Below are 26,735 nucleotides of genomic sequence, written 5' to 3' on the forward strand. Positions count from 1 at the left end.
TACTCCCCATTTGATGGCTGAGAAATAGAGGCACAGAGAAGAAAAGGCACTTACCCAGGGTCACACAGCCCCTCTCTGCCACATGCCAGACCGGCAGTCTACAGGGAAGGGCTGTGTGTCAAAGCTGCAGGTGCAGGAGGGCGGAGGGCAGGAGGCATTCCCTACTCTGGGCCTTTGTCCTTCCCCCAGACCCTTTCTTTTCCTTTCTTTCTTTTTTTTTTTTCTTTTTTTTTTTTTTAAGGGGTGTTTTTTTTTTCCGTTTAGTTTTTTTGGGTTTTTTTTTTTTTTTTTAAAGATTTCATTTATTCATTTGACACAGAGAGATCACAAGTAGGCAGAGAGGCAGGCAGAGAGAGAGAGAGGAGGAAGCAGGCTCCCCGCGGAGCAGAGAACCCGACGCGGGACTCGATCCCAGGACCCCGAGATCACGACCCGAGCCGAAGGCAGCGGCCCAACCCACTGAGCCACCCAGGCGTTTGGGGTTTTTTTAAGGTTTTTTTTTTTTTTTTTTTTTGGACAGATCACAAGTAGGCAGAGAAGCAGGCAGAGAGAGAGAGGGTGAAGCAGGCTCCCTGCTGAGCAGAGAGCCTGATGCGGGACTCGAGCCCAGGACCCCAGGATTATGACCTGAGCCAAAGGCAGGCACTTAATCCACTGAGCCACCCAGGCGCCCTTACTGCATGCCTACTGTGGCATGGGTTGCAGATGGGGGCCAGTCCCGGGAATGCTGTGGTGCTATAGGTCCTGAGAGTGCAGGAGGAGGAGGGTGGGCAGCTGGGGTGGGTGCGTTTTTCCTGCAGAGGGGAAAGCATGCAGAGCTTGGGGGGAGGGATGAAGTGCTGGGCCCAGGGTCCTGCTCAGCCTGCCCTCTCCTCACACCACCCCCCGGCCCGTGTGAGTGGCGTGGGCCTCAGTAAGTTACATGACCCTGCTGCATGTCAGTTTCTCCATCCCCAAAATGGGGAGAGGATTCCGCATCTGTCTCAAATGGGGTTATCTGTAACACCCCGAGGGAACCCTAATGTGAACTGTGGACTTGGGGGCATCCTGCTGTGTCAGCGGAGGTCCATGGATTAACAGATGTACCACAGTGTGGGTGGGGGTATTGAGAGTGGGAGAGGTTGCACTGGGGGGGTGCACAGAAAATATGCAAAATCTCTACTTTCTGCTCAGTTTTTCTGGGAACCTGAAACTGCTTTAAAAAATAAAAGTCATCAATACGCTAGGAGATGGTTCGGTGCGAAGTGTTTAGAGCATCTGTTGTTGTCATTGTAGCATTCTTTGCACCATCATCAGATTGTCCAGTAATTGGGTCAGTCACTTCACACATGGATTTGAACTCCTGGGGACACAGATGCTAAAATGCACCCCTTCCCGGGGTGAGCTCGCAACTGGGCAGTGAAGTCCTGGGGGCTCTCCTGGGCTCTTCTCCCTCTGCCGTGGGGTACCATGTGTTTCGGGGAGGGGAGCAGTGCACACTGCCACCGGCTGGAAGTCATAGCACCATACCGCTGCTGCATGGGGGTGGTGGGGGGCCAGCAGACTGGGAGGTGGGCAGGGAGCCTGTGGGAGGAGCATGACGACACCACATGCAGAGGTCTGGACCATGACAACAATTTGATGCCATAAAAGACACGAACGATTTGCGTTTTAGAATGTGCTTTCTGGAAGCTAAGGGTGGGCGAAGGCAGCACCCCCCCACCCGCCGCCTCCCTGTGAGGACAGTTTAGCACTGATGCAGGTCTGGGGTGGGACTGGAGAGCTGGGCCCAAGGTTGTCCCAGGCTTTGAGAGGCCTGCATGCCTGACGCTGGCCAGCAGGGTGGGCCGGAGGCAGCGAGGCCAGCACTACGGGCATCTTCTTCCTCTCTGCCTACACTCTGTCCCGGAGCCAGCCTCCCCAGCCTGTGCCTCCCGCCCGGCACTCCCAGGGCGTCCCTGGGGCCTGGCCCAGCCCTGTCTGCTGGAGCCTGCCACAGAGAACTGCTTTATTTGAGCCCATTTTGTGCGTATGGAAATAACTAGAGGCCTCTGTATTTAATTTGGCTCAGCCAGGAAGATTTTTGGCTCTGTGTGTGTGTGTGTGTGTGTGTGTGTGTATTCTGAAAAATCTTTCCAAGTGAGCCCCGGGGTTGGAAGCTCTGGTCGTCTTTATGCACTCAAAACCAAAAAGGACTGCCCTGGCTTAGCTGGCGTGATGGTCTAGCTGAGAGTGGGCTATAGGAAATGGCCAAAAAATAAAACAAACAAACAAACAAACAAAAAAGCCAGAAAGAGAAGAGAGTGATGCCATACATAGATGAAATCATGGTCAAGGAAGCTGTTTTGTAAACTTCGTTGCTTGAGGCCAGGTGAGCAGTGCGTAGGATGAAGGGGAAGGGGCTTCTGAAAGTATAAAGCTCCATACAGATCCACAAGAGACATTTCTGGTTTCCTGAGTAGGCAGTGCCTAGTTTGGTGTTGGGCTGGAGAACACTCATCCTGAGCCCCTCTTTTTGGCCTTGGCAATCCCAGCAGTCTCTCTCCATCAAGCCCTTCTTCAGTGTGTGGTCCACAACAGAGACAGCTCCACGCGTCTACACAGGGCTTTGCCGATGGCAGAGTGTGCCCCACCAAGACCCGCATTCCTGTCACACCAATGGGTCAGGGGAGCGAGATCCACTGCAAAGATGAGACAGCCAGAAGCCCAGAGAGTTGAGGTAACTTGCCCCAGGTCACTCAGCCCTGAAGTGGCCACCTGATCTCGACCTGGTCTGATCTCCAACCAGAGTTTCCCCACATCCTCTGTAGGCATGCCTGGAGCCACCAGGACATTGTTCCAGATGCAGAGATGGACAGAGAGGGCTGCCAAGGAGGGGCAGAGCTGGGCTTCTGACCCTAGAAAACCACCTACATGTCAGGTCTGGGAATATCAGATGGCTTTTCAGAGCATGTCTTGGTTGTATGGACCTGAGGAATAAGGAAATCTGGGAAATTGGGGCTCAGTGGCTATGATGACTGTGGGCTTTTGGATTGTGACCAATGTGATGGTGTTACTTTGGGAGAGTCTCTTAAAAGCTAAAAGGAAGGAAAAAAAAGTTAAAAGGAGGATACAGCAGAGTGGAAGGCCTTGGCGTTCCCACTAGTTATGCAGAGCTGTAGGAAGGCTTAGGTCCTGCCCCTTGGGACCTGGTGTTCTAAATCAGGTTCCTGGGGAACGACGGAGTCCAGAGCTGCAGATCAGACCGCTGTTCTTTGAGAAGGATCCTCTGTGAGCTTTGCAAGAAGAGCAGATGCCTTCAATAGGCAGGAAGGTGACATGTGGGGAGGAGCAGGCACGAGTGGCAGGTGCTAGGGAGTGGTGAGGATTGGGATGGGGTAGAGCCTGGGCTGTTGGGTGTGGTTGTCCCCAGCTGTGTCTGTCAACAAGCAGGACGACAGGCCCAGTATGGCCAGATCCTGAACTGTTTCTCTCCCCAAGAAAAGTCAGAAGTCTGACTTTTCATTATAAAAAAGCCTCTAGTGTTAAATATTGGTGGTTTCTTATAGCTGGGGGGAGCGGAGCAGGGGGATTGGTGTTGTTTGCTTTTCTAAATACTCTTTGGGCCTGGGGACCTTGGGAGTCCCTTGCATGTAGACACTCTGTCTTCCAGAGAGCTCTGTGAAGTCTATAGTGTCTGTATGAGGAGTGGCGGGGTGGGCACTGGGCCTCCCACCCAGCTATCTTAGGGATAGGACCCGGGGTCCTGGATGGCTGGGCCTCACCCCTGCCTTGGTCCTGGCCAAGATAGCACTGGGAAGAATAAAGGGCTTTTTCACAGGCTGTCTGTGGAAAGGCTGCCTGTCCTGGGTTTGACTGCAGACCTGATGATCAAGGCCTGATTTTGTGCTTGGTTTGGGCCTTATCCCTGGTTTGGTGCTCCGGTCCCCAGATGTAGGGTGAGATCCCAGGCATCTTAAGGAACTCTCTGGGACTAAAGTGAGCAGCCCCTCCCCGGGCAGAGGCCCTGGCTGGGCTTGATGGCATGGTGTTCGCGCCAGCCCCTGGCCCCTGCCCTCAGACAGAGCGCCGTGGCTCCCCTCTGCCAGCTGGCTTTCAGCCCAAGTAAGAGTGCACGTTTGCCAACCTGTGGCATGACACTCTGCTCCTGCTTCCTGTCTGAGGCCCCGCCAGTGCTGGCCTGGCCCCACAGGCGTCCCAGGGCTGTGGGAGGTAGGCCCAGGGGAGCTGAGCCCAGGCGTCCCTGAGGGGTGAGACTACATGGGGCCCCCGTTCCTTTGTCACTCAGGGTCTGGAGACCAGTGCTCTCGGTGTCAGTGACATGTCCGTATCTCGGAGAAACTTGCAGGTTTCCGCAGCCATTGAGTACTTCCAAGGCCCATCTGCCAGGCAGGGGAGCGAATGTGGACACAGGCCCTTGTCACAGCTGTGCCATGTGTCAATGACCCAGCAAGCCTCTCTCCCCTCTAGGCCTTGGTGCTCCTGCTCACAGATGAGAGGGGAGTGAGCCCTGCCCCTGAAGGGGAGTGAACCACGGGCCCGGGTGACGTGCCAGGGGACAGTGGGCTAAGGGGGTCTGAAAGGAAATCAGGAGCGGTTCAGTCCTACGGCTCCTGGTCCAAGGGAGAAGGTAAGATAGGCACGGTTGTGGGGGTCAGGGAGGTGCACCTAACACAGGGCTCTCCATGTGTGAATGCACAGACAAGTGAAGGATGCTGCTTCCCAGGTGCGTGTGGGCTTCTTAGTCCCCAGTAGCATCGCTCATTCGCTCCTTGGTTCGTTCATTCATTCACCCAACAAATACCAGCACCTGCTCACACCACGCCCTGTTGGCGGCCCTGGGAAGGCCTGGTGAGACACAGAATCAGCACAGGCAGCCACACCTCCACCCTTCCAGAACCCACTCTCTCCAGGTGGGAGACGGACTTACAGATCAAAGGGAAGAAGAAGGTGGTCAGTGAGACGTGCTGTGAAGGGACCCAGGAGTTCGACAGGACAGAGGCAGTGGAGGTGGCATCATAGACCCAGAACACCCCTTTCCCCCACTTCTGCCATGCTCCAATCTCCGGGGGACACCCTGTGCAGGCCCCTGCACACCACGAGGGGCCTTCCCGAGCTGCACACTGGGCACTGTGTTTCTGCACAGCCAAGACCCTCTTCCTGACAGGAGCCCCCCAGCGTCAGGAACATTCTAGGGTGATCTGCTCGCAGGTCCTTGGGGCCTCCCTCCAGCCACTCTCTGTCCCCAAGATGCTGAACTCCAATCTCCAAAGCCCACTTCAGTCCTCTGGGCTGTTTTAATGGGAGTGACTCGCAGCTGCACCGTGGAACAGTCCAGCTCATCTCCAGCAGGGGCAGACAGATGTTCTTTATGTTCAGGAGTGAGGCCTGGGCTGGGGAGACTGGAGCCACCACCTTCCTGGGGCCAGAAAGTTGACCTTGGAAAACATGTGGACAGGACAGGGCGAGGGCCTGGCATATACACTGGCTTCTCGGGACAGCAGACTTTCCTTCCTCCCTCTGGCTGTGCGCTGATTAGAACAAGCCCCACCAGAGGACGAGCACTACTGAGGCCCCTCCTGGATAATTCCCTCTAATTAGGCAAAGCTTTAGCTGTCTGCAGGGCTCCTTGCCAGGGGCAGCCCCCCCCTCCCCAGCATTGCCTCAAAGTAACGGCCTGCCCCCTGCCTCCGACCCCAGGATGGTGGGAAATTGAGGCTCAGGGAAGCTGGGGCTAGAGATTCTCACTGTCACTCACATTTGGCATCAGAATGGAAAGTGACCTGCAGCGCCGTGTAGGGCACTCGGGACCAGAAGGCAGGGAGCAAGAGTCCGGCCACCACTGTGCGCCCTCCTGCTTGGATATGGTGCCACTCGGACCCTTTCTTGCTATGCTCAAGCTGTCCAGGAAGACCCTGCCCCTCCTAACTGCTGCCTGCCCACCCCGCCAGGAGCTGCTGACAACCTGGGGGAATGCTGGATGTTGGTTCAGTAAGCAGAGCTCTAAAAATAGCCTCCCGCTTCGAGAAGTTCATTGTTCAGAGTCCTATATTTTTATACCTATATAAAAGCCACTTCTGGAGGTCTGGGTGCTGGCTAATTAGGAATAATGCTGTAGCTGGGAGGGGCATCTGGACCAGACCTTATGTCAGCCTCAGCAGGGCAGGGCTCAGGGTGAGAAGTTAGGAGGAGGGGGTTTGGCCTGGAGGTCAGAAGGCAGTCAGCAGAGATGCAGCCAGGCACCCATGGTGCGGTTGCTCTGGGAGCAGCTGTTCTGGGCTTAGGGGCCTCCTGAGAGGTCAGAGGGTCACAGAAGCCAAGAGACATGGGGGTGGAGACCAGGGGTCAGTGCTAGGGGCTGGGCCCCACTCCAAGGCTGGAGGGAACCTCCCATTTCTTCTTGGTTGAGACCTCTGACTCCTGAAATTTGCCCTGCCTCGGCCTCGGCTTGCTGGTAGGAGGGCTCGGGCCCCCTCAGCAGCCCACTGGTCCCCCTGCTTGCCCCTCAGGAACTGGTGAGATCCCCAGAAGGGAGGCCCCAGCTGGCTACACCTTCTGCTGCCTGCTGAAATCTCAGTGGGCCACCCCTCTTCTGTCACCGTGCAGATAGGCTGGAGCTGTCCCAGCTTTAAAACCAGTCTTCCAGTCTTGCGGACCCCAACCCCCTTCAGCTGTCACCCCAAGCCCCCTGTCTTCTCAGCCACTGTCCTTGAAGGCTTCTTCTGCTCCAGCTTCTTTCCTCACCCTGCCACAGCCCGACTTCTGACCCCACTCTATGCCAGCCTTCCGTTGCCCTGTCCCTGCTCTCTGCTGCCTCAGCTGCTCGGTGACTCTGGCCTCACCAACTTGGTGGCATCAGGACCCTGAGGATGCCTGTCCTTCCTCTCATTCCTCCCACATGTGTCTTGTGGCTTGTCACCAAACCCCACATAGATCTCTTCTCACTGTCCCCACCTGGCTGCCGATAGTGCTGGCCCCCAGGCAGTGCCATGTCCTCCCTGCCTCCTTCCCTGCTCTCAGCCTGCAGGTTCTGGGCCTGCCCGCCCCTCCATGCAGGCCACGCTGAACTCCCACCCTGTTGACACTGTGGACACCCACCTCCTCAGCTCTGTCTTGGCCCTCACGGTCACACGGCTCCTCCCTGGGTCCTGGCTGAGGCTGCGTGCCTCCTAGGAAGCCTCCAGGGCACGGGGCTCCGCTGCCTCCACCCTGCTGCACCAGTTGCTTCCTCTGTTCCCTTCCTTAACACGGCTGTCATTCTGAATTAGTTGCATCCCCCAGTGTGCCTGTGAGGACAGGGCTATGTCTGTCTGTTCACTGCCATACTCACAGTGCCTGGCAGGGGTCGGTCACCTAGTTGGCATTCGGTATGTGTTCCCTGAGTGAAGCGCCAGAGTTCTGTGTTGTAATGGAATCAGTTTCCCATCCTAGTGGGGAAGCCCCAGTTCTCAGGGCCGAACATGAAGACAGTCACATCCCCACATGTAGTGGCACCGTTGAGTGCTGTAGAGGGAAATGAAGCAGGGAAAGATAAGGGTGGGTCCAGGAGGGGTATGGCTTTTAAACAAGGTGAGCCAAAGAAGGTGAGGAAGTGAACCCAGTAACCATCTGAAAGAAGAGACCAGGCAAAGGGAAAGGCATGGGCAAATGTCCTGAGGCAGGAGTATGCCAGGGGTGTAGAGTAACAGTGGGGCCTGGGTGGGGTGGCCAAGAGGGCATGGAGGGAGGGGGGTAGCAGGAAGAATGTTCGTTCAGGTGTTAGAGTCTTCTGGGTTACTCTGAGGATTCGGGCTCTGGATCCCAGTGATCTGGGATCAGAGGAAAGGCGTGGTCAGGGTTGTATTTTAACAGGATTCTGGCTACTGTCTGGGGAAGGGGGGAAGGTGTAGTAGAGAGGCTATGGCAGCAGCACAGGGAAGAGGTGATGGCAGTGAAGACTGGGCTGGTGGCAGGGGGCAGCCCTGTGGGCCAGAGGTTGCCTCTGCTCTGAACGCAGAGCAGCCAGATCTGCCGACAGATGGGAAGTGGGGTGTGAAGAAGAGAAACTTGCCAGGAGTTTTTTTGGACTGAGCCGCTGGAAGGATAGCATTGGTCTCAGCCGAGGTCAGGGAGGCTGCCGAAGGAGCTGGCCTAGGGTTGGGGGGAGCACAGGAGCTCCATGTCCATCCTGCCTTTGAGAGGGTCTACTCGTCATCCAAGGGGTGGTGCTGGGCAGTTAGATGTTGGGGTTTGGGGGGGTGCTTCTGTGATTACTGTATATCTTCCTTAAAGCAAATTTGGTAACTTGTTAAAGCAGGAACCCACCTGACTCCCCTCCCCACATCTGCCAAGCCCTTCTGGAGTGTCTCTTGGATTATCCAAGATGAGGGAAGAGGGTGTGGAGAGCCTCCCTTACTTCCCTGGGGAAGTCTTCTCTGTCCCCTTCTTGCTGGGATACCGGCTGTGTGTCCCTTTACACACTCACTCTTACCTTGAAATGCATCCATCTGTGTCCTTGTACCCTGCTCCTTGCAGCCAGGCCCGCCCTGGGGGGCTGCCTCCTGGCCCAGGGAGTTTTCACAGAGTGGGAAGGACTAGGAGAACATCATACAGCTGAGTCCTGGCTCTGCTCCGAGCTCTACAGTCTTGGGCAAGCCACGAATCCTGAGTCTCCTCTATGGGATCATTGCAGGGGTGAAAAATGTGAACATGGTTTGTGCAAGGGCTCCCATGTGGCATGGTGGGGGAGTGTATTTGGGTGGTGACCCACCCTGAGCTGCAGCAGTCCCTGAAGACTGGTTTTCTAGTCCCTGCTGGAACACTGGCAGTATCCGCTAAGGCAGCCCCTTCCCCAGTAGCTGAACTGCTAAAAATCTCTATCCACTAAAGCTGCAGGGCTGCCTTCACCCTGCTTCTGGTTCCTCAGACCTGCCTGCTCCCGTTGCCCCCTGTAGAGATCTAGGGGTTGTGGCTGGTCCCAAGGCTGCCTTTCCCCAGCTGAGCCCTCCCTGCTCTTGCTCAGAGGACACAGCCTTCTTTTCCTTCCCTCACTTACCTCTTCCCCAGACACTGCCCTAGTCTGTCTGCATCCCTCCCCGAGGACCTGGAACAGAGCAAAACCATCCCCTTCCCTGTCCTGAGTGATAGACCTCAGTTAATATAGCCCTGGGCAGCAAAGAGCTGTAGAAGTCGCACAACAGAGCATGTAAGGGCTGGGAAGGAATTGTCCCTGTCCTGGCCTAGACTCCCTTTCTGGAAATCAGAAACCCTGGGAGCAGAGCGTGGGGGAGGCCACAAGGCATGGAGGCATGAGGGCATCCATATTTCGGAAGGCTGTTTGGCTCTGGTATGTGCAGACTGCCAGCAGTCCATGTGGACCAAGGCTCCTGGCATGGGCGTTTAACCCAGGAAGGCTTTCAGAGTCCTCCTTCCTGCAGCGGAAGACCCAGGCCACCCTAAAGAGGGTGGCTACACCATGTGATAGGACCATAGCTGGCCACATGCAGCCCAGGCTTATTTCTCTCGTGACCTTACACAACCCCAAGACCTCCAGGCTCTGGACCCCAGCCCCAGGCCCCTGGCATGTCAACTGCATGATTTTCCTCTGGGCAGCTGGGTGGCCAAGGCACCCACTTGGGGTAAGTGACTTGGCCCCACCGAGCCCCAGAAGGCACAGCTCCCTCCTAGCTCCCAGGATGGTAGCTGGGTCACAGGCTGTGTTCGAACACTCAGTACAACACCTGTACCCAGCAGGTTCCCAGGAGAGTCACTGCTGCTAACCCACCCCATGTGTGCATGTGTGTGAGTGACTAAGAAGTCACATAAGCCCAGTGAGTAAATGTGCAGACTCAAGCCACACTGTCTGGGTTCCAGCCCCATGACCTTGGGGTTGAGCTTAACCTCCCCTCCGTGCCCATAGGGTGGTTTGTTAGAGGACTAAGTGAGTTACTTAGAAGGCTTAGAAGACCACTGACTATATAAACATTAGGTGTAACTACCATCAGCATCATCAGTGTTGGAGTGAAGAGCCAGCCCCCTAACCAGAGGGTCCCTGCTTCCCCCTTTCCCCCCTTGCCTCTCCGCCCGTAGAGACTGCCCTCTGACTAACATTTTTCTTGAGAAAAGTAATTCATGACTTCACAGGCCATAATTAGAGACATCCATGACCCGAGTGGCCGAGGGCCCCCGGCCCTGACTCACTCCCCAGCTAGAGTCAGGATGTGGCGTCTGGGCCATGGGGCCCGGGTCCCTTTCTGTGACTCTCCCGCCCCTCTCTAGGGCCTCGTCACCAGCGACTACAGCCCATGGCCAGAGGAGGTTGTCCGCGTAGAGAGAGGCCCCACAGCAGGAAGAGGCGGGCGACCCTGGCTCGCGCACTGGGCCTGTCTGCCCCCCCACTTCTAGCTGCCGGGATGTGTAGGTTGGGCCCTGTCCATCAGAGTAACCAGAGACGGCAATTACAAAGTGCCTTTTATGAGCCAAGCAGTCTTTTAAGGACTTCTCTGTGTTAACTCTGTTACGTCTCATAGCAGTGGCATGAAGTCGGCTCTCTGCCCCGATTTTGCAGGAAAGGAAACTGAGACATGGAAGTATTCCCACCCAGTCACACAGTTGATAAGCAGCAGAACCCAGAGCTCTGACTCCTGCCCCCTCACCTGGTGGAAAGGCCACAGGGATGCTGCCGGGGAAGAGGGGAACTTTTCAAAATGTGTTCTTAGTTCTTAGGTGTTTTTCATCATCCTAGGGCAGTCAGAAACTCTAGATGCTGTTTGTAGTGATCCAGCCATTCCTCCACATAAAACACACGCACCAGACTCCGGCAGAGGAAGGCATGTTGGGAAAACTGGAGAAGGGGAGGAGGAGGTTGGGGACACTTTCCAGGGACTCAGGGCTCCAAGTGCCCAGGCCAGCAGGGGAGGACTGGGGACACATCTGTGTGTAGGTCCAGCTGTCATCTGGACGGCTGTGCTGGGCCAGGCCCATCTCAAGAGCCTCATCGTGCACATGTGGAACTTTCTCAGGAAGGATCCAGTCTCAGTCACTGTCTTTGCAGGAGGCTGGGGCTTTAAGGGACCCATCCTTCAAGGAGCAGGACTCTGGGAGGGCAGGGAGTAGACCCTCTCATACTGTCTCTTTCTCCAGGTAATCTACACCGTGACAGAGTGTGGGAATGGGGGCCACACTAAGCGGGGGGTGGCCCCATGCAGGAAGTAGGCTTTGTGCTGGGACCAGAGTGTGGCCTCTTAGAACCAGACTACTCCCAAGTGAAGGGCAGTGGGGAGCTACAGGGTGAGGGTCTAGATTCAGACAGTCCATAGCAGCTTTTAGCCAGTAGAGGAGTTCTTTTGCTCTATTTCTGACAAGTGTCTGACCTGCTACAGCTTGCACACCTCCAGTGACAGAGAGCTCACCACTTCCTAAGCACCCCTAATCATGTGAGAGTGTTGTCAAGTTGGGCAGACTTGGTCATGGTCTGTCCATGGAAATCTGTTCCTTCTGCCTCTTGTCACTCTGTCAGAGGCTTGATGGTAGACATCCCCGCTTGCTCCCCTCTGGCTGCTTTTCTCCTGGCCAGGCAGTCCAAGCTTTTGGTGAGAGGTGGTTTCCAGACCTGGAGGTTTATTCCTGGCATACTGTAATTTGGGGGTTGGCAAGTAGGGTTCATGCCACGTGCCAGCTGGGGTCAGTCACGTGGAACTCTGGGTTGGAAGATGTGCAGGAGGGAGTCTGTGATCCATTAGCGATGTCGGCCAGCCGAAAGTGGGGCGAACAAGTGCCCCCCACTTTGTGATCTGTACTCTCGGGCTCCAGACAGTCCATGCAGCACCAAGACACAGTCCTCTGCTGTGTTCTGACACCTGTAGCGGCTGCAGGGCTGTTGTGGCTTCTGGTTTTGTATTAATTCGTGGTGGTGACTGGCTTCCCAGCTGCATCACAGCATCGGCTCATGTTAAACTTATAGTCAGCCAAAAAAATCTTGTCTTTCTCCAAAGAACAGCCATCAAACCGATCTTCCCCCTGGGCTTGACATTGTTTCCATTATATGGATATATAAGTAATTTAAATCAATCCCTGTTGACGGGCATTTAGATTATTTCCAAATGTTTATAATTAGAACCAACACTGCGGTGAAATTCCTTGTATTTATCTCTTCGCAGATCCACTCATTTCCTTAGCGTGAATATCTAGCAGAGGGATTACTAGACCAGGAGCCTCTTCGAAGAGTGCTGGGGAGTGGCCACCTAACTGTCATAGAATGTTCCAGAAACTCTAAACTGTCAGGGACTGTCAGGTCCTTGGAACGGGTGCCCGCCCCACTCCCTGATTTGCATATGGCCCAGGCGTCTGAGAGAGACCCCCGAATGCTGTTGTGTGGCGTAGGACTCACTACAGAGTGTTGAGGCCTGGCTGATGGATTCAAGTTGTGGAAGAAGCTTCCGCAGAGGAGCCGACCTGGTGATTAGACATTGAGCTGCATCTGGGAAACCACCGTGGTGAAGAAGCAGTGTGCAGGGTGGGCTGCTGGTGCAGGAGGCTCTGGGAGGGTGGGGGGCTGGGCTGGGGCTGGTGGTTCCCTGACCCCCAGCTCCCTGCTGTGTCAGGCGTGGACATCATATAAAGCAAAGATCTCTGAGGTGTCTGATCTGCTGTGGGGAGGGAGAAGAGGGCTGTCCTGTTCACACTCCCCAGGGAAGGAACTGGGGGGCATAGCCGAGTACTAAGCAAGAGCGGGCGAGGGGTTCAGGGTGTTGCTGTACGTAAAGCATCTTTACGGGTTCTTCCAGAGCTTCTGCTGCATCGAGCGGACTCGATCACTGTTTCTAGCTAGTACTCTGAAAAAGTTACATCAACTTAAACTTCTGAAATGCCTGTTGCTGCCCATACCCGTCAATCCTGGGCATTCTCACTTGGAAAAAAAAAAGAAAAAATGATCTTTCTGTGAACGAGCTGTCTGGCTCGGATTAAGAAAAGACTCTCTTTTTATGTCTAATAGCATGTAGCTTCCAATTATCCTCTGGCTTACAGTGGGTTCTTAAACTTCATGCAAGCATTCACACACTTCTCACTTTTGTCCACTCCTATACCAGAGGGCAGTGTCTGTGGCGGGGTCATTGCTGGCTGCAAGAGGTTGGCCTGGCCATTTCGGTTCTGATCAGGGTGGTCTGAGGCTGATGGTGATTTTGGTGGGGTGGAAGGCCTACCCCATGCACCAGGCAAGGGGATACTGTTCATGTAGATCTCACAGGACTTGGTGGCAGACTGAGCGGAGCAGGGCGGGAGCTGGCGGTGTGGGAGGGACTGAAGAGATGACAGCCAGAATCCCAGCTTGGTCACTGCGTGAGGATGGAGAAAGATAAGGAGTTTGGTTTGGGGCACATAGGAGGTCTGGCGGGGATGCTGTAAGAAGCTGTTCCAGGACTCAGCCAACAGCAGGCATGGGGAAATGCTTTCCCTCACTTGGCAAGTATTTCCTGAGCACTCTTAGCCAGGCATAAGTTGGCACTTGGGAAACATCAGTAAGCAAAACAGAAAAATTACCTTCACCCTTGTAGCACTTATGTACTGACATGGGAGACAGCCACAAACCAAAAATCATGATAAATATATTATGTGTTTTGAAGTGATGATCATCATCGAAGATTTTTTAAAAAAAGAAAAGAAAAAGCAAAGCAAAGAAAGAGACCAGGAATCTTGAGGGGGAGGGAGCTGTGATTTTAAATCTGGCAATAGCAGAGACATGGGGAAGAGTGTTCCAGACAGAGAGAACAGCCAGTGTAAAGACCCTGAGGCAGGAGTGTGCCTGACCCCTTTGAGCGGAGAGAAAGGAAGCCAGTGAGTCAGGAAGTCAGAATGAGCAAGGCTTGGGGGAAAAGAGCCGAGATGAGAGCAGCCAAGGTCAGGCGTTCAAGGACATTGCAAGGACAGCGTCTTCTAAGTGTGATGGGACCAAGGAAGGAACGCGATATTCTGGGGGTTTTTTGTTTTGTTTTGTTTTAAAGATTTTATTTATTTATTTGACAGACAGAGATCACAAGTAGGCAGAGAGGCAGGCGGTGGGGGTAGGGGAGCAGGCTTCCCGCTGAGTAGGGAGCCCGATGCGGAACTCGATCCCAGGACCCTGAGATCATGACTGGAGCTGAAGGCAGAGACTTAACCCACTGAGCCACCCAGGTGTCCTTGATATTCTGTTTTATTGGAGTCACTGTGGTGGCCATGGGAAAGAGAGAGGCAGGGGGACCGTTGAGGAGGCTGTTGTGATAATCCAGAGAGCAGTGATGGTGGCCTGGACCATCTGCTGAGAAGTGGGAGAGCCTGGGTATGTTTGGACGATAGGGCTGATAGGAGAGAGGAGACCAGAGTTGGCGTCATGGTGAAGAGAAAGGCTACAGGTGACCATCAGACCCCTTTCCTTGGCTTTGAGGGGAGGCTTGGCCCTCTTTCCCTAGGATGTTCTGGAACCTCCTGCCTTAAGAGAGTTGGGAGCAGGGTAATGCTCAGAGCCAGAATCCTGGGACTGGCACAGCCCAGAAAGTGCTTGCTTCCCACCAGCCACTTATGTCCCTGTCATGCCAGGACCCACACTGACATCCTGCTCGTGACCCCAGCCGTTGAGATAGCCAGGCTCTTCCCCACTACCAGGCAACATACAGCCCTTCTGCCCCAAACGACAGCCACCAGGGAATGACAACAACCTACCAGATTCACAGACTGACCCCTGCCCCGTCCCCACTGTCGTCAGGAAGAATGCTCCTTTGCCTGTTCATTGTTACTCTGAGGCCAGAGGGCAAGGCCTAGGTAGAGGGTTGGATCCCCCACAGAACATGAGAGGTGGACGCTGCTCCTTTATCCCAGGGCACATCAGGGCAGCACAATGAGGGTCCTGGCCCACCGTTCCCTAATGGAGCCACTGTGAGGCACGGATAGAAGGGCTTCCTGCTCTGAGGACCTGCACGGAGACCACCCCTCAATCTCCCTGTGTTTCTGTAAACTCAGGGTTATGAGACTATTTTAAAACCTTCTGACCAGAGCGCCAGCTGCTCATCTTCAAGGATGAGATTTTGTTTCCTGTCAGCCTTTTGCTTGGAAAAACAGACTCTGCCCTGACTGAAGCATTTCCAGTATGGGGGTGTGAGGGTGGAAGTACTTCCTCATGAGATGCTCACAGGGCGCCCAGAGAAGGTGAGGCAGGGAGACGCCTGGGGCAGGAGCAAAGGCGGGGACTTCGGGTCGCCTTTCTGTGGGTGGACTTGCTTTATTGACTACCTACAGGTCTGACAGGGGTGTCCCTCTCTCTTTCATACAACTATGGATCAAGCCATCAAGTATTTATTGTGAAGTATTGCTCAAAGTTTTATCCGAAGAATGGGAGAATTTTTAGCTCTGTTGGTCCCCATCCTTCTCTCCCTCCTTCTCCCTCTCGCAGATACACGGGCCCAAAGGAGACTGCTCCTGGGTAACTGATGTCAGGAGAGTCTTAAAGGGTGGGTATTCCTCTGACACCTTAAAAGCATCTGGTCCATCCCACATGGATAACGGACAGGGAGATAGGCCTTGAAATGAGGGGCGACCCACCCTGATTTTCCGCCAGATGAAGGCAGAACACTCAGAGCTCTTCCCCAAGGAAAGACCTTTGTCACACTTAAGCTTCTGGGGAGCAGGAGGGGCCGTCCTCTGTCACAGGATACCCACAGCCTGTTCTCAGAGGCCAGAGCCAGTTGGTGGAGCGGAAGTCCTGTACTATTCTTGAACTACAAGTTGGAAGGCAAGTGCTGGGATTTGCAGCCTGTCCCTGGCTCAGGGCAGAATTGGAACCACAGGGCAGGCTACTTCCCTCTGCCCCCATTCTGAGTCTGCCTCCCCCAGGAGTCCGTGAACAGTCCCGTTCGACACTCACAGGGCGACGCTGCCAGGCCTTGTGACACTGGCTGGAACCAGAGCTGGGCAGGGGGTAGACACTTGTTCCCAAGGCTGTCACACCCAGCGTGTTGCCATTGGTCTGAAGACAGGACCATGGAGGAAGGCCTGCAGCCTGGGAAGGGGAGCTGTGTTCCCTTCTTTCTGCTGGGCCCCTTCCAGAGAGACCCCTGCCCTGGCCCCAGGGATCAGAGCGTCTTTAAAGGTTGAGTGATACCCTGCAAGGACAGGAAAATGGCAAGGCTTGACCAGAGAGGCTGCTAGATGCTGTGCCACACACAGCCTTGCCTCTTTGTGCTATACTGAAAAGCAGTCTACAACAGGAGCCCATGTCTGTTTTCTGAGTTCCTGAGTTTGGGATGAGTAAGCCAGCCAGTCCCTCTCTGTCCCCCCAGGCTAGCACTTGGAATGTTGAGAGGGAGGTGTCTGCATCCTGGGGATGAGGCTCCACGCGGTGGAGGGGTGCACACACCCCCCCCACCAAATCTTGGAATCCCACAACTTGGGCTTTGACCTCAACTCACCCACTCACTACCTATGCAGACAGGTCTCTGTACTGCTGTGGGCCTCAGTTTCCCCACCTGGAAAAGGGGGGCTAGTAATTCTTTCTTTGCAGACTAATTTAAGGTTTTAAAAAAGAAAAATGTATGTATAACACTGTATTCATTCCCAAGCCCGCCATAACAAGGACCACAGACTGGGCAGCTTAAATAACAGACATTTATTTTCTCACTGTTCTGGAGGCCCCAAGTCCAGTATCAAGGTGTCAGCAGGGCTGGTGCCAGTGAGGCCTCTGTCCTTGGTGTGCAGATTGGCCACCTTTTCCCTTTGCCCTCACATGGTCGTCCCTCTGTGCATGTCTGGGTCCTCATCTCCTCCTCTTCTTAGGAGGACATCAGTCTTGTTGGATTAGGACCCCAACGGACCTCATTATCCTAACTATCTCTTTGAAGACCGTCTCCCCCCACATTCTGAAGTATTGGGGGTTAGGACTTCAAGATATAAATTCTGGGGGGACACGGCTCAGCCCCTAACCACCCCCCCAGTGCCTGACCTCTAAGTAGGTATGTAGTAAGGAGTCACTTTCATCAATGTCTTTTTAAAATAAGAACAAAGGGTACAAAAATCAGTGGTTTACTTAAGTCAGATGGTGGGAATGAGGGAGAGAAGGGGACTGGATCCATTTAGCTGCTCAGTAGATTTTCACTGACCCTTTCCTGCCATGGGCCAGGCCCTGCTGTAGGCACTGGGGCTTGTCAGTGCACATGATGTGTCCAACCTCTGCCCTCACAAAGCTGAGGTCCTCACGTAGGAGATGGACAGTGAGCAAAATCAATCAGTGAAGTATGTCAGAGGCCAGCCAGCGGTGTGGGGGACGCTGTGGGGCTGCCTCCTGCCTGCGGCCCCCTCCCACCTTCCAGCTCCCTGTCGGGCCCCGGGATCTGGTCTCCCACTCACAGGAGGCCTCTCTCTCTTCTCTCTGTCCCCTGCAGCGTGGAGGGCGAGGCCCCCAGCAGCGAGACCGGCACGTCGCTAGACAGCCCGTCGGCCTACCACCAGGGCTCCCTAGCGCCTGCTTCCAGTCTGAGCCCCGACCGCTACGAGCACGCGTCAGTGGGAGCCTATGGGCTGTACTCGGGGCCGCCGGGGCAGCAGCAGCGCACACGGAGGCCCAAACTGCAGCACTCGACTTCCATCCTGCGCAAACAGGCCGAGGAGGAGGCCATCAAGCGCTCGCGGTCACTGTCTGAGAGCTATGAGCTCTCCTCCGACCTGCAGGACAAGCAGGTAGGTGGGGCCTGCCTTGGGAGCAGGTGGGAGCCTGGGGTCAGGCAGCCAGGTGGCTCTGGCTGGAGACGGGTGCCAAGGCCTTTGCTGGGCCAGCCTGAGGCTGCAGGAAGCTCAGCTTTCCCACAGATTGACGTCCACTCAGGTGCACTTGTGCTATGAACATGGCCTTCACCTCCGCCCAGGGTCCCCTTCTTGCTCTGCCCGATGCACGGAGGCACCCCGAGCGAAGGGACTGGGGTGTCAGGACTTGGGTCTCCACCCCACTCCCTGTCCCCATGGCCATGCACACAGGTTCAGTGGCCAGATGCTGAGTGTCTGAGGTCCCAGGGGACACCTGAACCTTAGATAGTCCTCAGGAGGAGTCCCCGAGGAGAAGGGCAGGAGGTCAGTGTACAACATAAATAGAACATGCTCCGAAAAGAACACCAAGCCTGTCCACAGCCCGCAGGCAAGGTTGCTTTATATCTCCTTTGGGTTACAGTCTGTGTTCTCGTGGGAAATGGCCACACTGAAGGTCTACTTCCTCCCGCAGACCCACCGTGGGGTTGGCACCCATGTGCCAGGAGGGCGAGGAGGGTGCATGGCCTGCCTGCCTGGCTGGGCTCCAGGGAAGGACTAAAGATAGTCTCCTGGGTTGAGGGAGAGGCCTGTCCCAGCTGGGTGGGGGGTGGGAAGCAGAGGGAATGAGCAATCACTGGGGTGGGGGACAAAGATTATCGCGTTGAGGTCCTCCAGAGTATAGGCCCCTAGAAGACTCTTGAGTAAGAACTCTTGGGTGAAACTGAAGGGACATTTCTGGCTTCAGGAGACCCTCAGGCTATGGCAAGCAGCTGTGTAGATGTACAGGAGCTGGGGGAGTCAGGCTTATCTGTCCAGCTTCCCCCAGCTCCTGGGCCATCTCCTTATGAGTCCTAGGTGGTCACATCGACCCCTTACCTTGCCACCCTCTGTTTGCTCCTATTTGTCTTTTGCGGAGCAGCGTCTGGGCCTGTCATGGCACCTGACTTCCGGGAACCATGTGGGCGCTGCCCAAGGTGGGTCTTTCCTCCTCCCAACCCTCTGCCCCCAACAAAGTCTCCTACCAGCCCCTCCTCTCCCTGTCCTCAGGCTACCTATCTCACCCCTGATTCTCTCCATCCTTCTACAGAGGACCCCCTGTTGGGCTGTGGGAGCAGAAAGTGCCCCCATCCCCCTACCCATCATGGCACTTGGCTCCATGGCCAGGCCCACCACAGGGGAAGACCACCTCTGTTCCTCTGATCACTTACACCCACATCCAAAGTGAATCGGAAGCAGTTGGTAGTAAAAGACCTCCAGCAGAAGCGTTGGGAAACAGAAGTGAGGAAGTTGAAGACCCCACAGAGGCCTATGGAGATAATCCTTTGGTTCATATGGCCTAACTGGGGCCACAGCTGGTCATTCTGATCCCATGCATGTTCACCAAATACCCAGTGTGTGCCAGACACTGTGCTGGGTGCTGGGGAGTCCACAGTGGACAGGGTGAGGCCCCAGCTCTTGAGCTGACACTTTGGTCCAGGAGATGGTCCCACAAGCAAGTTAGCAATAAAGACAGTTTAATTCCAGAGCGTGATACAAACCCCAGAGATCACGAAATTGGGGGAAGAAGTGGTGGCTGTGGAAGGGGACAGCATTGGATAAGGAGAGTGGGGAAGGCCTCCTCAAGGTGGTATCTGAACTGAGCGTTTGAAGGAAGTGGCCTTCCAGGAACCAGTAACCCCAGGTGCAAAGGCCCTGAGGCAGAACAAGGGTGGCAAGGAAGAGGTGGTAAAAAGATGAGAGGACTACTGAGCTGTTGAGCTTCCCGGCAATGAAAGCAAGAATGGGAACAGGACAGACTATATGGGAACTGCCCAATGAAAGTAGGGCACACAATTCCACGAAGATTAAAGCCGAGTAAGCAAAAGTCCCGTTTAGTGAAGGGAGCCCTTTGGCTTCAGGGCCTCTGCACCTTCTGGTGGTTTCCTATCAAAGAGAGCAGGAGTCCTGAGTCATCAGAGCTGCTAGTTCTGCTTTGTGGAAGGGTGTTCCTATCTGTTCCCTGTCCCTCCCCTGCTGTTGAGACGCATCCTTTTAAAGAGAGAGGGAGGGCTAGGGGTCATCTCCATGTCACATTACTTCCCAGAGCCTCTGTCCTCCGAGAAGGGGGATGCCAAGGCTGCTCTACAGGCTGGAGGTCCTGTGAGTATCGGGTGAAGGCGACATACAGCAGGTGAGCACATATAAATTGGATTCCCTCCCCTGCACCCCAGTAAACTTTCAGGCTGGGCCTCGGGTCCGTTGTGGCCCAGGAGGAGGAATGACCACCATGAGTCTGGGGACTGTGTAAGAACAGGCCTGGGTCGGTGTGTGTCCTCCAGGGAAGACCAGGAAGGAGGGACTGAGAGGGGCTTTGACGACAACGCAGAGCCAATTCCTGCCTTTCCAAGGTCGCTCTTCACCCCCCTCACCCTTCCCCCAGATTTGGGAAGCTGGTCTCAGACAAACAGCGTCCCTGCCTAATTGTCTAGGCCCCTAGTAAGCAGGAGAGAAAGAGCCCTGAGTGAGCCCTGGGCCTTACGCTGGTGGCCCTGGTATCATGACTCTGCCCCTGAAGGCGACATGAGGGGGGCCAGGCTACCGGCCTTGAAGGGCGGAGGAGGGGGGCTTCCCAGAACTCAGCCTTGGGCCCTTTATCGGCCCCGTCGGCTTTCAGAGCTCCACTCAAAACCCCCAAAAAACAGAGTCTGCTTACAGATGTGGAAGTGAGGTCATCTCTTTGGATGGTGTTCAGTAACTTCAGGGCAAGAGAAAAAACAGACCCACCCTGGCTGACTCTGGGCCCAGAAAAGTCATTTTGATCCACCCCCCTCCCCCCACATGCACACACATTACCCTCTCCTGCTGTGAAGGGAGCCGCTTTGTCCAGCCTGCTGCTCCCTCTCTCACGGGCCCCAGAGAGCTGGCGCTTTCAGTGTCCAGGGAGAGCCGGTGTCCCTGACATGGGTGGCCTCCCAGAGCCAGGAAGTGAAGGGACCAGGACTGGCACCAGGGTACGTGAGGCCCCAAGCCCTCTGTTCCTGGCCCGCCCCACAGTGGCTCTGAGTGACCCTCTCCCGCAACTCGGGCCATAGTGTGGATTTGGTCAGTGTCTGTTTGGTTTTCTTTCAGTGAGGTGTGTGTATCTGCCTGGTTCCCTGAGGAGAGGGACCTTATCTTTGCTTCTGGAGGGCAGGGACCTTATCTCTCTGTGCCACCAGCTTTGGTGTGATGCCAGGCACAGCATAAGCAGGTGGGGTCTAGACAGGCCAGGGGGTGGTGCTTTGCCTCGTTGGCGCAAGAGTGCCTTCCTCCTGAAGGCCTCAGGCTTTTCCTGGCCCTTTCATCAGGCACCCCCTCTGTCCAGCAGTCCAAGAGCCCTGGCTTGGTGGAGAAGCCAGTTGCTTATCTTGAATTTTCTTTGCTTCCTACAGGGTAGCCTCCTACTTTATGGGCATATTTTCACTCAGGAGCATGGCACAGGAAGCAGTCCTCGGGGTTGTCCTTGATTACCAAGGGCTGGAGTGAGCCTCGGGGCTTTGGGAGTCTGGGTGTCACACGGAGGAGTCCCAGACAGTGCCACCTGCCCATAGCCCGGCCCCGTCTCTGTACCTCACCACGAAGAGGGGCCATCAGAACCTGGGGTGGCAGAATAAGTGCTTGCTCTGGAGTCTGGAGGCCTCTGCCTCTGAGCTGAGTCACTTCTCTGGGCCTCAGTCTCCCCATCTGTCCAGTGAGGGGAGTCGAGGACCCCCCAAACCATCAACATCTTCCAGGAACGCAGCTGAGAGTCTTCTAGGCCCAGCTGTCCCCATGCTTGGCATGAGCTAAGCTGTTGTGTCCGTCTCATCAGGTGCTCACCACAGTCCTACGAGGTAGGGCTGAGTACCGTCCCCACTTTACAGATGAGGAAACAGGAAATGCACAGCCCCAAGGCTTGCTCAGAGTGGCGCAGCTAACGAGGGGCAGGGCCAGGCTTATAGCCTGGGCATGTGACCTTGAAGCCTGCTCCCCACTGCTCCCCACTAAGGTGATTATTTCAGCCTCCCTGAAACTCAGTGACACCCCCCACCACCACCTCCACTAGCTGGTAAGAGCTCGAGGTCACTGCGGTAAGGAGGAAGTAAGTCCCAAAGCCTGCCACCAAGGGTCCGGGTCCAGGATCTCACTGAAACCTTTGGCTGGTCCCTTAACCTGCTCATGCTTCGGGTTCTTCCCCTCTGCTCCTCCTCCAGCATCTCGCTGTTTCATTAAAGCCCAGGCCACAAGACATGCTGGGGCCAAAGGCTTCTGTGTCCAAAGAAATTTGGAAACACTCCACCTTTCAAAGGTTCTGGGAGGTCGTGCAGGGAACATCCTTGCTTTCCCTTCAACAGGGGGTTTCTCCATCTTCTTGGTCCCAGGGAACCCCTGTTCTGGGCAACCCCACAGGCTTGCTTCCATAGTTGTCATAACCAACTTTGGGATGTGCCAAGGCCTTCCTGGCTGCTGCAGCCACGGAGCTGGGTGGCAGACATGACCGTGGGTGGGTGTGGTGCTGCGCTGGCAGCGCACGGGGCTGAACGCACACGGGGCTGAGCTCACTAATGTCCTGTCCTGCCCCCAACCAGGTGGAGATGCTAGAACGCAAGTATGGGGGCCGCCTCGTGACCCGCCATGCGGCCCGCACCATCCAGACGGCCTTCCGCCAGTACCAGATGAACAAGAACTTCGAGCGCCTACGCAGCTCCATGTCGGAGAACCGCATGTCACGCCGCATCGTGCTGTCCAACATGAGGATGCAGTTCTCCTTCGAGGGCCCAGAGAAAGTGCACAGCTCCTACTTCGAGGGCAAGCAGGTCTCTGTGACTGATGATGGCTCTCAGCTCGGGGCCCTGGTGCCGTCTGAGTGCGGCGACCTTGGCGAGCCTCCCACCCTCAAGTCTCCCGCCCCGTCCAGCGATTTCGCGGATGCCATCACGGAGCTGGAGGACGCCTTCTCGAGGCAGGTAAAGTCCCTGGCGGAGTCCATCGACGACGCCCTCAATTGCCGCAGCCTGCACGCCGAGGAGGCACCAGCCCCCGACGCAGGGCGGACCCGGGACGCCGAGCCCAAGCCGGCCCTGCACAGCGTGGACCACCACAAACTGGACGAGATGACGGCCTCGTACAGTGATGTCACCTTGTACATCGACGAGGAGGAGCTGTCACCGCCCCTGCCCCTCTCGCAGGCAGGGCACCGGCCACCCAGCACGGAGTCGGACCTGCGGCTGCGGGCTGGGGGCGCCGCACAGGACTACTGGGCTCTGGCCCACAAGGACGACAAGGGGGACACGGACACCAGCTGCCGGAGCACACCGTCACTCGAGCGGCCGGAGCAGCGGCTGCGGGTGGAGCACCTCCCGCTGCTCACCATCGAGCCGCCCAGCGACAGCTCCGTGGACCTCAGCGACCGCTCGGACCGTGGCTCGCTTAAGAGGCAGAGCGCCTATGAACGCAGCCTGGGCGGGCCACAGGGCAGCCCCAAGCACGGCCCTCTGGGCGGCCCCCCCAAGAGTCTCCCCCGGGAGGAGCCAGAGTTGCGGTCCCGGCCCCCCCGGCCCCTGGACAGCCACCTGGCCATCAACGGCTCGGCCAACAGGCAGAGCAAGTCGGAGTCCGACTACTCGGATGGGGACAACGACAGCATCAACAGCACATCCAACTCCAACGACACCATCAACTGCAGCTCCGAGTCGTCGTCCCGGGACAGCCTGAGGGAGCAGACGCTCAGCAAGCAGACCTACCACAAGGAGACCCGCAACAGCTGGGACTCCCCCGCCTTCAGCAACGATGTCATCCGCAAGAGGCACTATCGCATCGGCCTCAATCTCTTCAACAAGTGAGTGCCTGCCGGCCCTGCAGGAGCACACGGGAAGGGCCTTGCTCTCATGCCCTAGGGCCTTTGCACACACTGAGGGTTTAAAAGCATATGTGTGAGGGTGGGGCCTTGTGCTAGCGGGGCCTCTACCAGCATCTGGCACAGTGATGCTGTCATAGAGGAGATTGGAGCCTGGTGAGCGGTGGGCCCGGCCCCCCCACCTGCGGACCCTGTCCTGGGGAGAGCAAAGGCTCACAGGCTGAGCAGCAGCCAAATGAGGGGTTTCTCTGTGATAGAGCAACACAGGGACAGGAGTTCAGGGCCTTGTGAGCACCTAGAGCAGCACCCAGCCACAGTAGCTTCTCAGGAAACGTGAATGTGCAGGCTGACGGCGCTGCGTAATGTGCCTGGTTGGGAACACCAGGCTCGGGGGTTTGGATTGGCTTCGCTGGGTGACAAGGGGCACGAAGGTCTTTGGGCAAGTGCATGATGGGGTCCGTGTCTGAGCAAGATCTCCCAGGGCTGGGGCAGGCTCAGCTGTTAGAGGCACGCGTCGGGGGAGGCAGGACAGAGACCTGGTGCTAACAGAAGTCTCAGCAAGGTCCCTGTGGTGGATGTGTGAATTGGGTCTGTTGAGGGACTGCTCCCCGCTGGGAGTTCTAGAAAGGTGCTGTGGGGGCAGTCCTGAGCACCGATTTAAAGAGGGAGACGGGTATTTAAAGCAGGCTATTCTTAGCACGGCCGAAAATAGCAAGCGGAAGGGGAGGAGGGCCGCACACTCCCTTGGAAGGGACGCCGGCAGGCTCTGGTTATTAAACATCGTATTTCACATCATTTCCATCCACAGGGCCTCTGGGATTGGGGCTCATCGGACATCAGCCTGGCGCTGACTCCTCCAAGGTTGGGGACACGGCCAGACTGCCCTGTGGCAACTGACAGGCATCCGCTGCACTTCCCCACTCTCTGCTTCCTCTTCGAGATGGAGGGAGGCTTGGGGGGCACTTTTGAGCCATCCCTGCTACAGGTGGAAGTGCTGTACTGTCTCCAGGGACTCAAAGAGGGTATAGGGAACAGGACCTTTACATGCAAGCAGTCAGAGGGCTCTGGGTCGCTGGTCCTCACTCAGCTGAGAACTTCGAATCTCAAAGACCTTGCATCTGCCTGGGAGCTCTCTCCTGAGACCCCCATCAGCTCACGTCTCACAGCACATAGGGACAGCCTCACCGCTGCATGAGCTGTGTCCAGCCAGCACATTAGCCGAAAGGACCATATTCTGCTGAGCCCATCCTGAGCTCTGTCCCAGAAGTCTGCTCCCACCCGCTTCTGGGCACGGCCAGCTCCCAGGTCTTCAAAGACCCAGGTCAGGGCCCTCCTGGGCAGGGGGCTGAACTGACCTGGGGGCTCCCATTGTGCCCAAGCCCACCACATCCCTGATATGGGAGTCCCAGCCGTGTCGACAGGTGAAGGCCAGAAAAAAACAGTCCCTCCACCAACCAGCGTTGGTCTGTGTAGATGCTCTCTAGCTCTGTTTTTAGTTACGGATGCAGTACGGGACTGTATTCCCCGTAGAAAATGAGAGCCTTCCAGTTAGGATAACGTTCCCTTAGGCTCTTGTTGTTTTTGGAGTCTCTCCTCCCAGATCTTCACTCCGTGCATGTGTGCGCTCTTAGGAACCGCAGACAGCCATGGCTCAGAGCACAGCTCCCCGGCGAGACTGCCCAGGCCCACAGCCTGGCCTTCCGTCTGTACAGTGTTTCTGGGCCCAATAGTGTCCACCTCACAGGGTGTGAGTTGTAAGGAAGCAGGTATGTGAAGTGTTTGGAGCAGCACCTGGCACCAAGGAAGCCCTTTCCAAGTGTTAGCTGCTGCCGCTGTGGCCTTGCTGACATTATCTGCGGCCTGGGATTGTGGACATCATCTTACTGGGATATTACTGCACCGCTTGCTGGTGGAGATCCAGCCCCCCGCCCCACCCCACCTTCGTCAGTGTGCATGGGCCACCTCCCTCCCTCCTGCTGCTCTGTAGTGGTCCCTGGTGTAGGGCTAGCCATATGATTGACCTGGCCCCTTGCTTCCACTTCCTCGTAATTACCAACCATCGAGGACAAGGAGTGTCTTTACATACACTCTCAAGAGAGTCTATAGAGAAGCTAGCTAAAAGCAGAATTACGGAGGCTTAGGTAGGCACATTTTTCACTGGAAACTTACCCTTTAAAGGGGAGCTCCATCCATTTCCTCTCTCTGCTGCTGGATCTGAGAGGTCCTCGTTCTCCCACATGCTTGGCAACACTGTGTTCTCTCCCCACCCCCAATCAAAGGGTAGACATTGTTGTCTCTTGGCCTTTTTAGTTTGCATTTCCCAGCATCTAAAATGGAGCAATAGAGCATCTGTATGTGTCTTTTTTTTTTTTTTTTTTTTTAAAGTAATCTGTACACCCAACATGGGGGTTGAACTTACCACTTTGAAATCAAGAGCCACATGCTTCATTGACTCAGCCAGCCAGGGGCCCCAGTTCATATTCTTGGCTCGTTTTCTTCTCTCAGGCTATTTGTCATGTTGATTTACCAGTAGTTCTTTATTTGTTGTGGATACTGATACTTTGTAATTACAAACATTTTCTGTCTGTCATTTGTCTTTAAAATTGTTTTCTTTTGAGCTATAACTCACAGTATCCTAAAATTCACCCATAGAAAGTGTATGGTTCAGTGGTTCTCAGATATATGTCTTTTAACTTTGTGCTTTTTCATCTAACAAAAGTGCTTATAATTTTTTGTGTTTTTAAAATTAAGATCATTGCCATCCAACATCAGTTTTAGGTGTACTAGGTAATGATTCCGTTTTTTATGTATATTGCAAAATGATGACAGGAAGTTGTTACCATCCCTCACCACACGTAGTTACAATTTGTTTTTTCTTGCCACGAGACTTTTAAGATCTACTGTCTTAGCAACTTTCAGGTAAACAATCCAGTATTATTAAGCACAGTCACCATGCTGTACAGGAAGGTTTTAATTTTAATTAGCTAAATTCGTATTTTCTTGTTTCATATCTTTGGCTTTTCATGTTATTTATTTTAAAAAGGGCTCTGCCCAGGGACACCTGGATGGCTCAGTCGGTTAGGCGTCCAACTCTTGATCTCAACTCAGGTAACAATCTCTGGGTCGTGAGTTCAAGCCCTGCTTTGGGCTCCACACT

General features: G+C 55.3%; 1 protein-coding gene across 8 annotated transcripts in view; it reads left to right on the plus strand.

Annotated features, from left to right (window-relative positions):
* Positions 1-26,735, plus strand: part of IQSEC1 (IQ motif and Sec7 domain ArfGEF 1) — a 373,922-nt gene that overhangs the window by 310,152 nt on the left and 37,035 nt on the right. For all 8 annotated transcript variants that reach the window (XM_032333102.1, XM_032332690.1, XM_032333040.1 and 5 more), the window contains 2 exons: positions 17,367-17,661; positions 22,311-23,560. In XM_032333102.1, the coding sequence (XP_032188993.1) occupies positions 17,367-17,661; positions 22,311-23,560 (1,545 nt within the window). The remainder of the gene's footprint in view (positions 1-17,366; positions 17,662-22,310; positions 23,561-26,735) is intronic.

This window comes from Mustela erminea, chromosome 1, assembly GCF_009829155.1.
Source record: "Mustela erminea isolate mMusErm1 chromosome 1, mMusErm1.Pri, whole genome shotgun sequence".
In the NCBI taxonomy this organism is placed as follows: domain Eukaryota; kingdom Metazoa; phylum Chordata; class Mammalia; order Carnivora; family Mustelidae; genus Mustela; species Mustela erminea.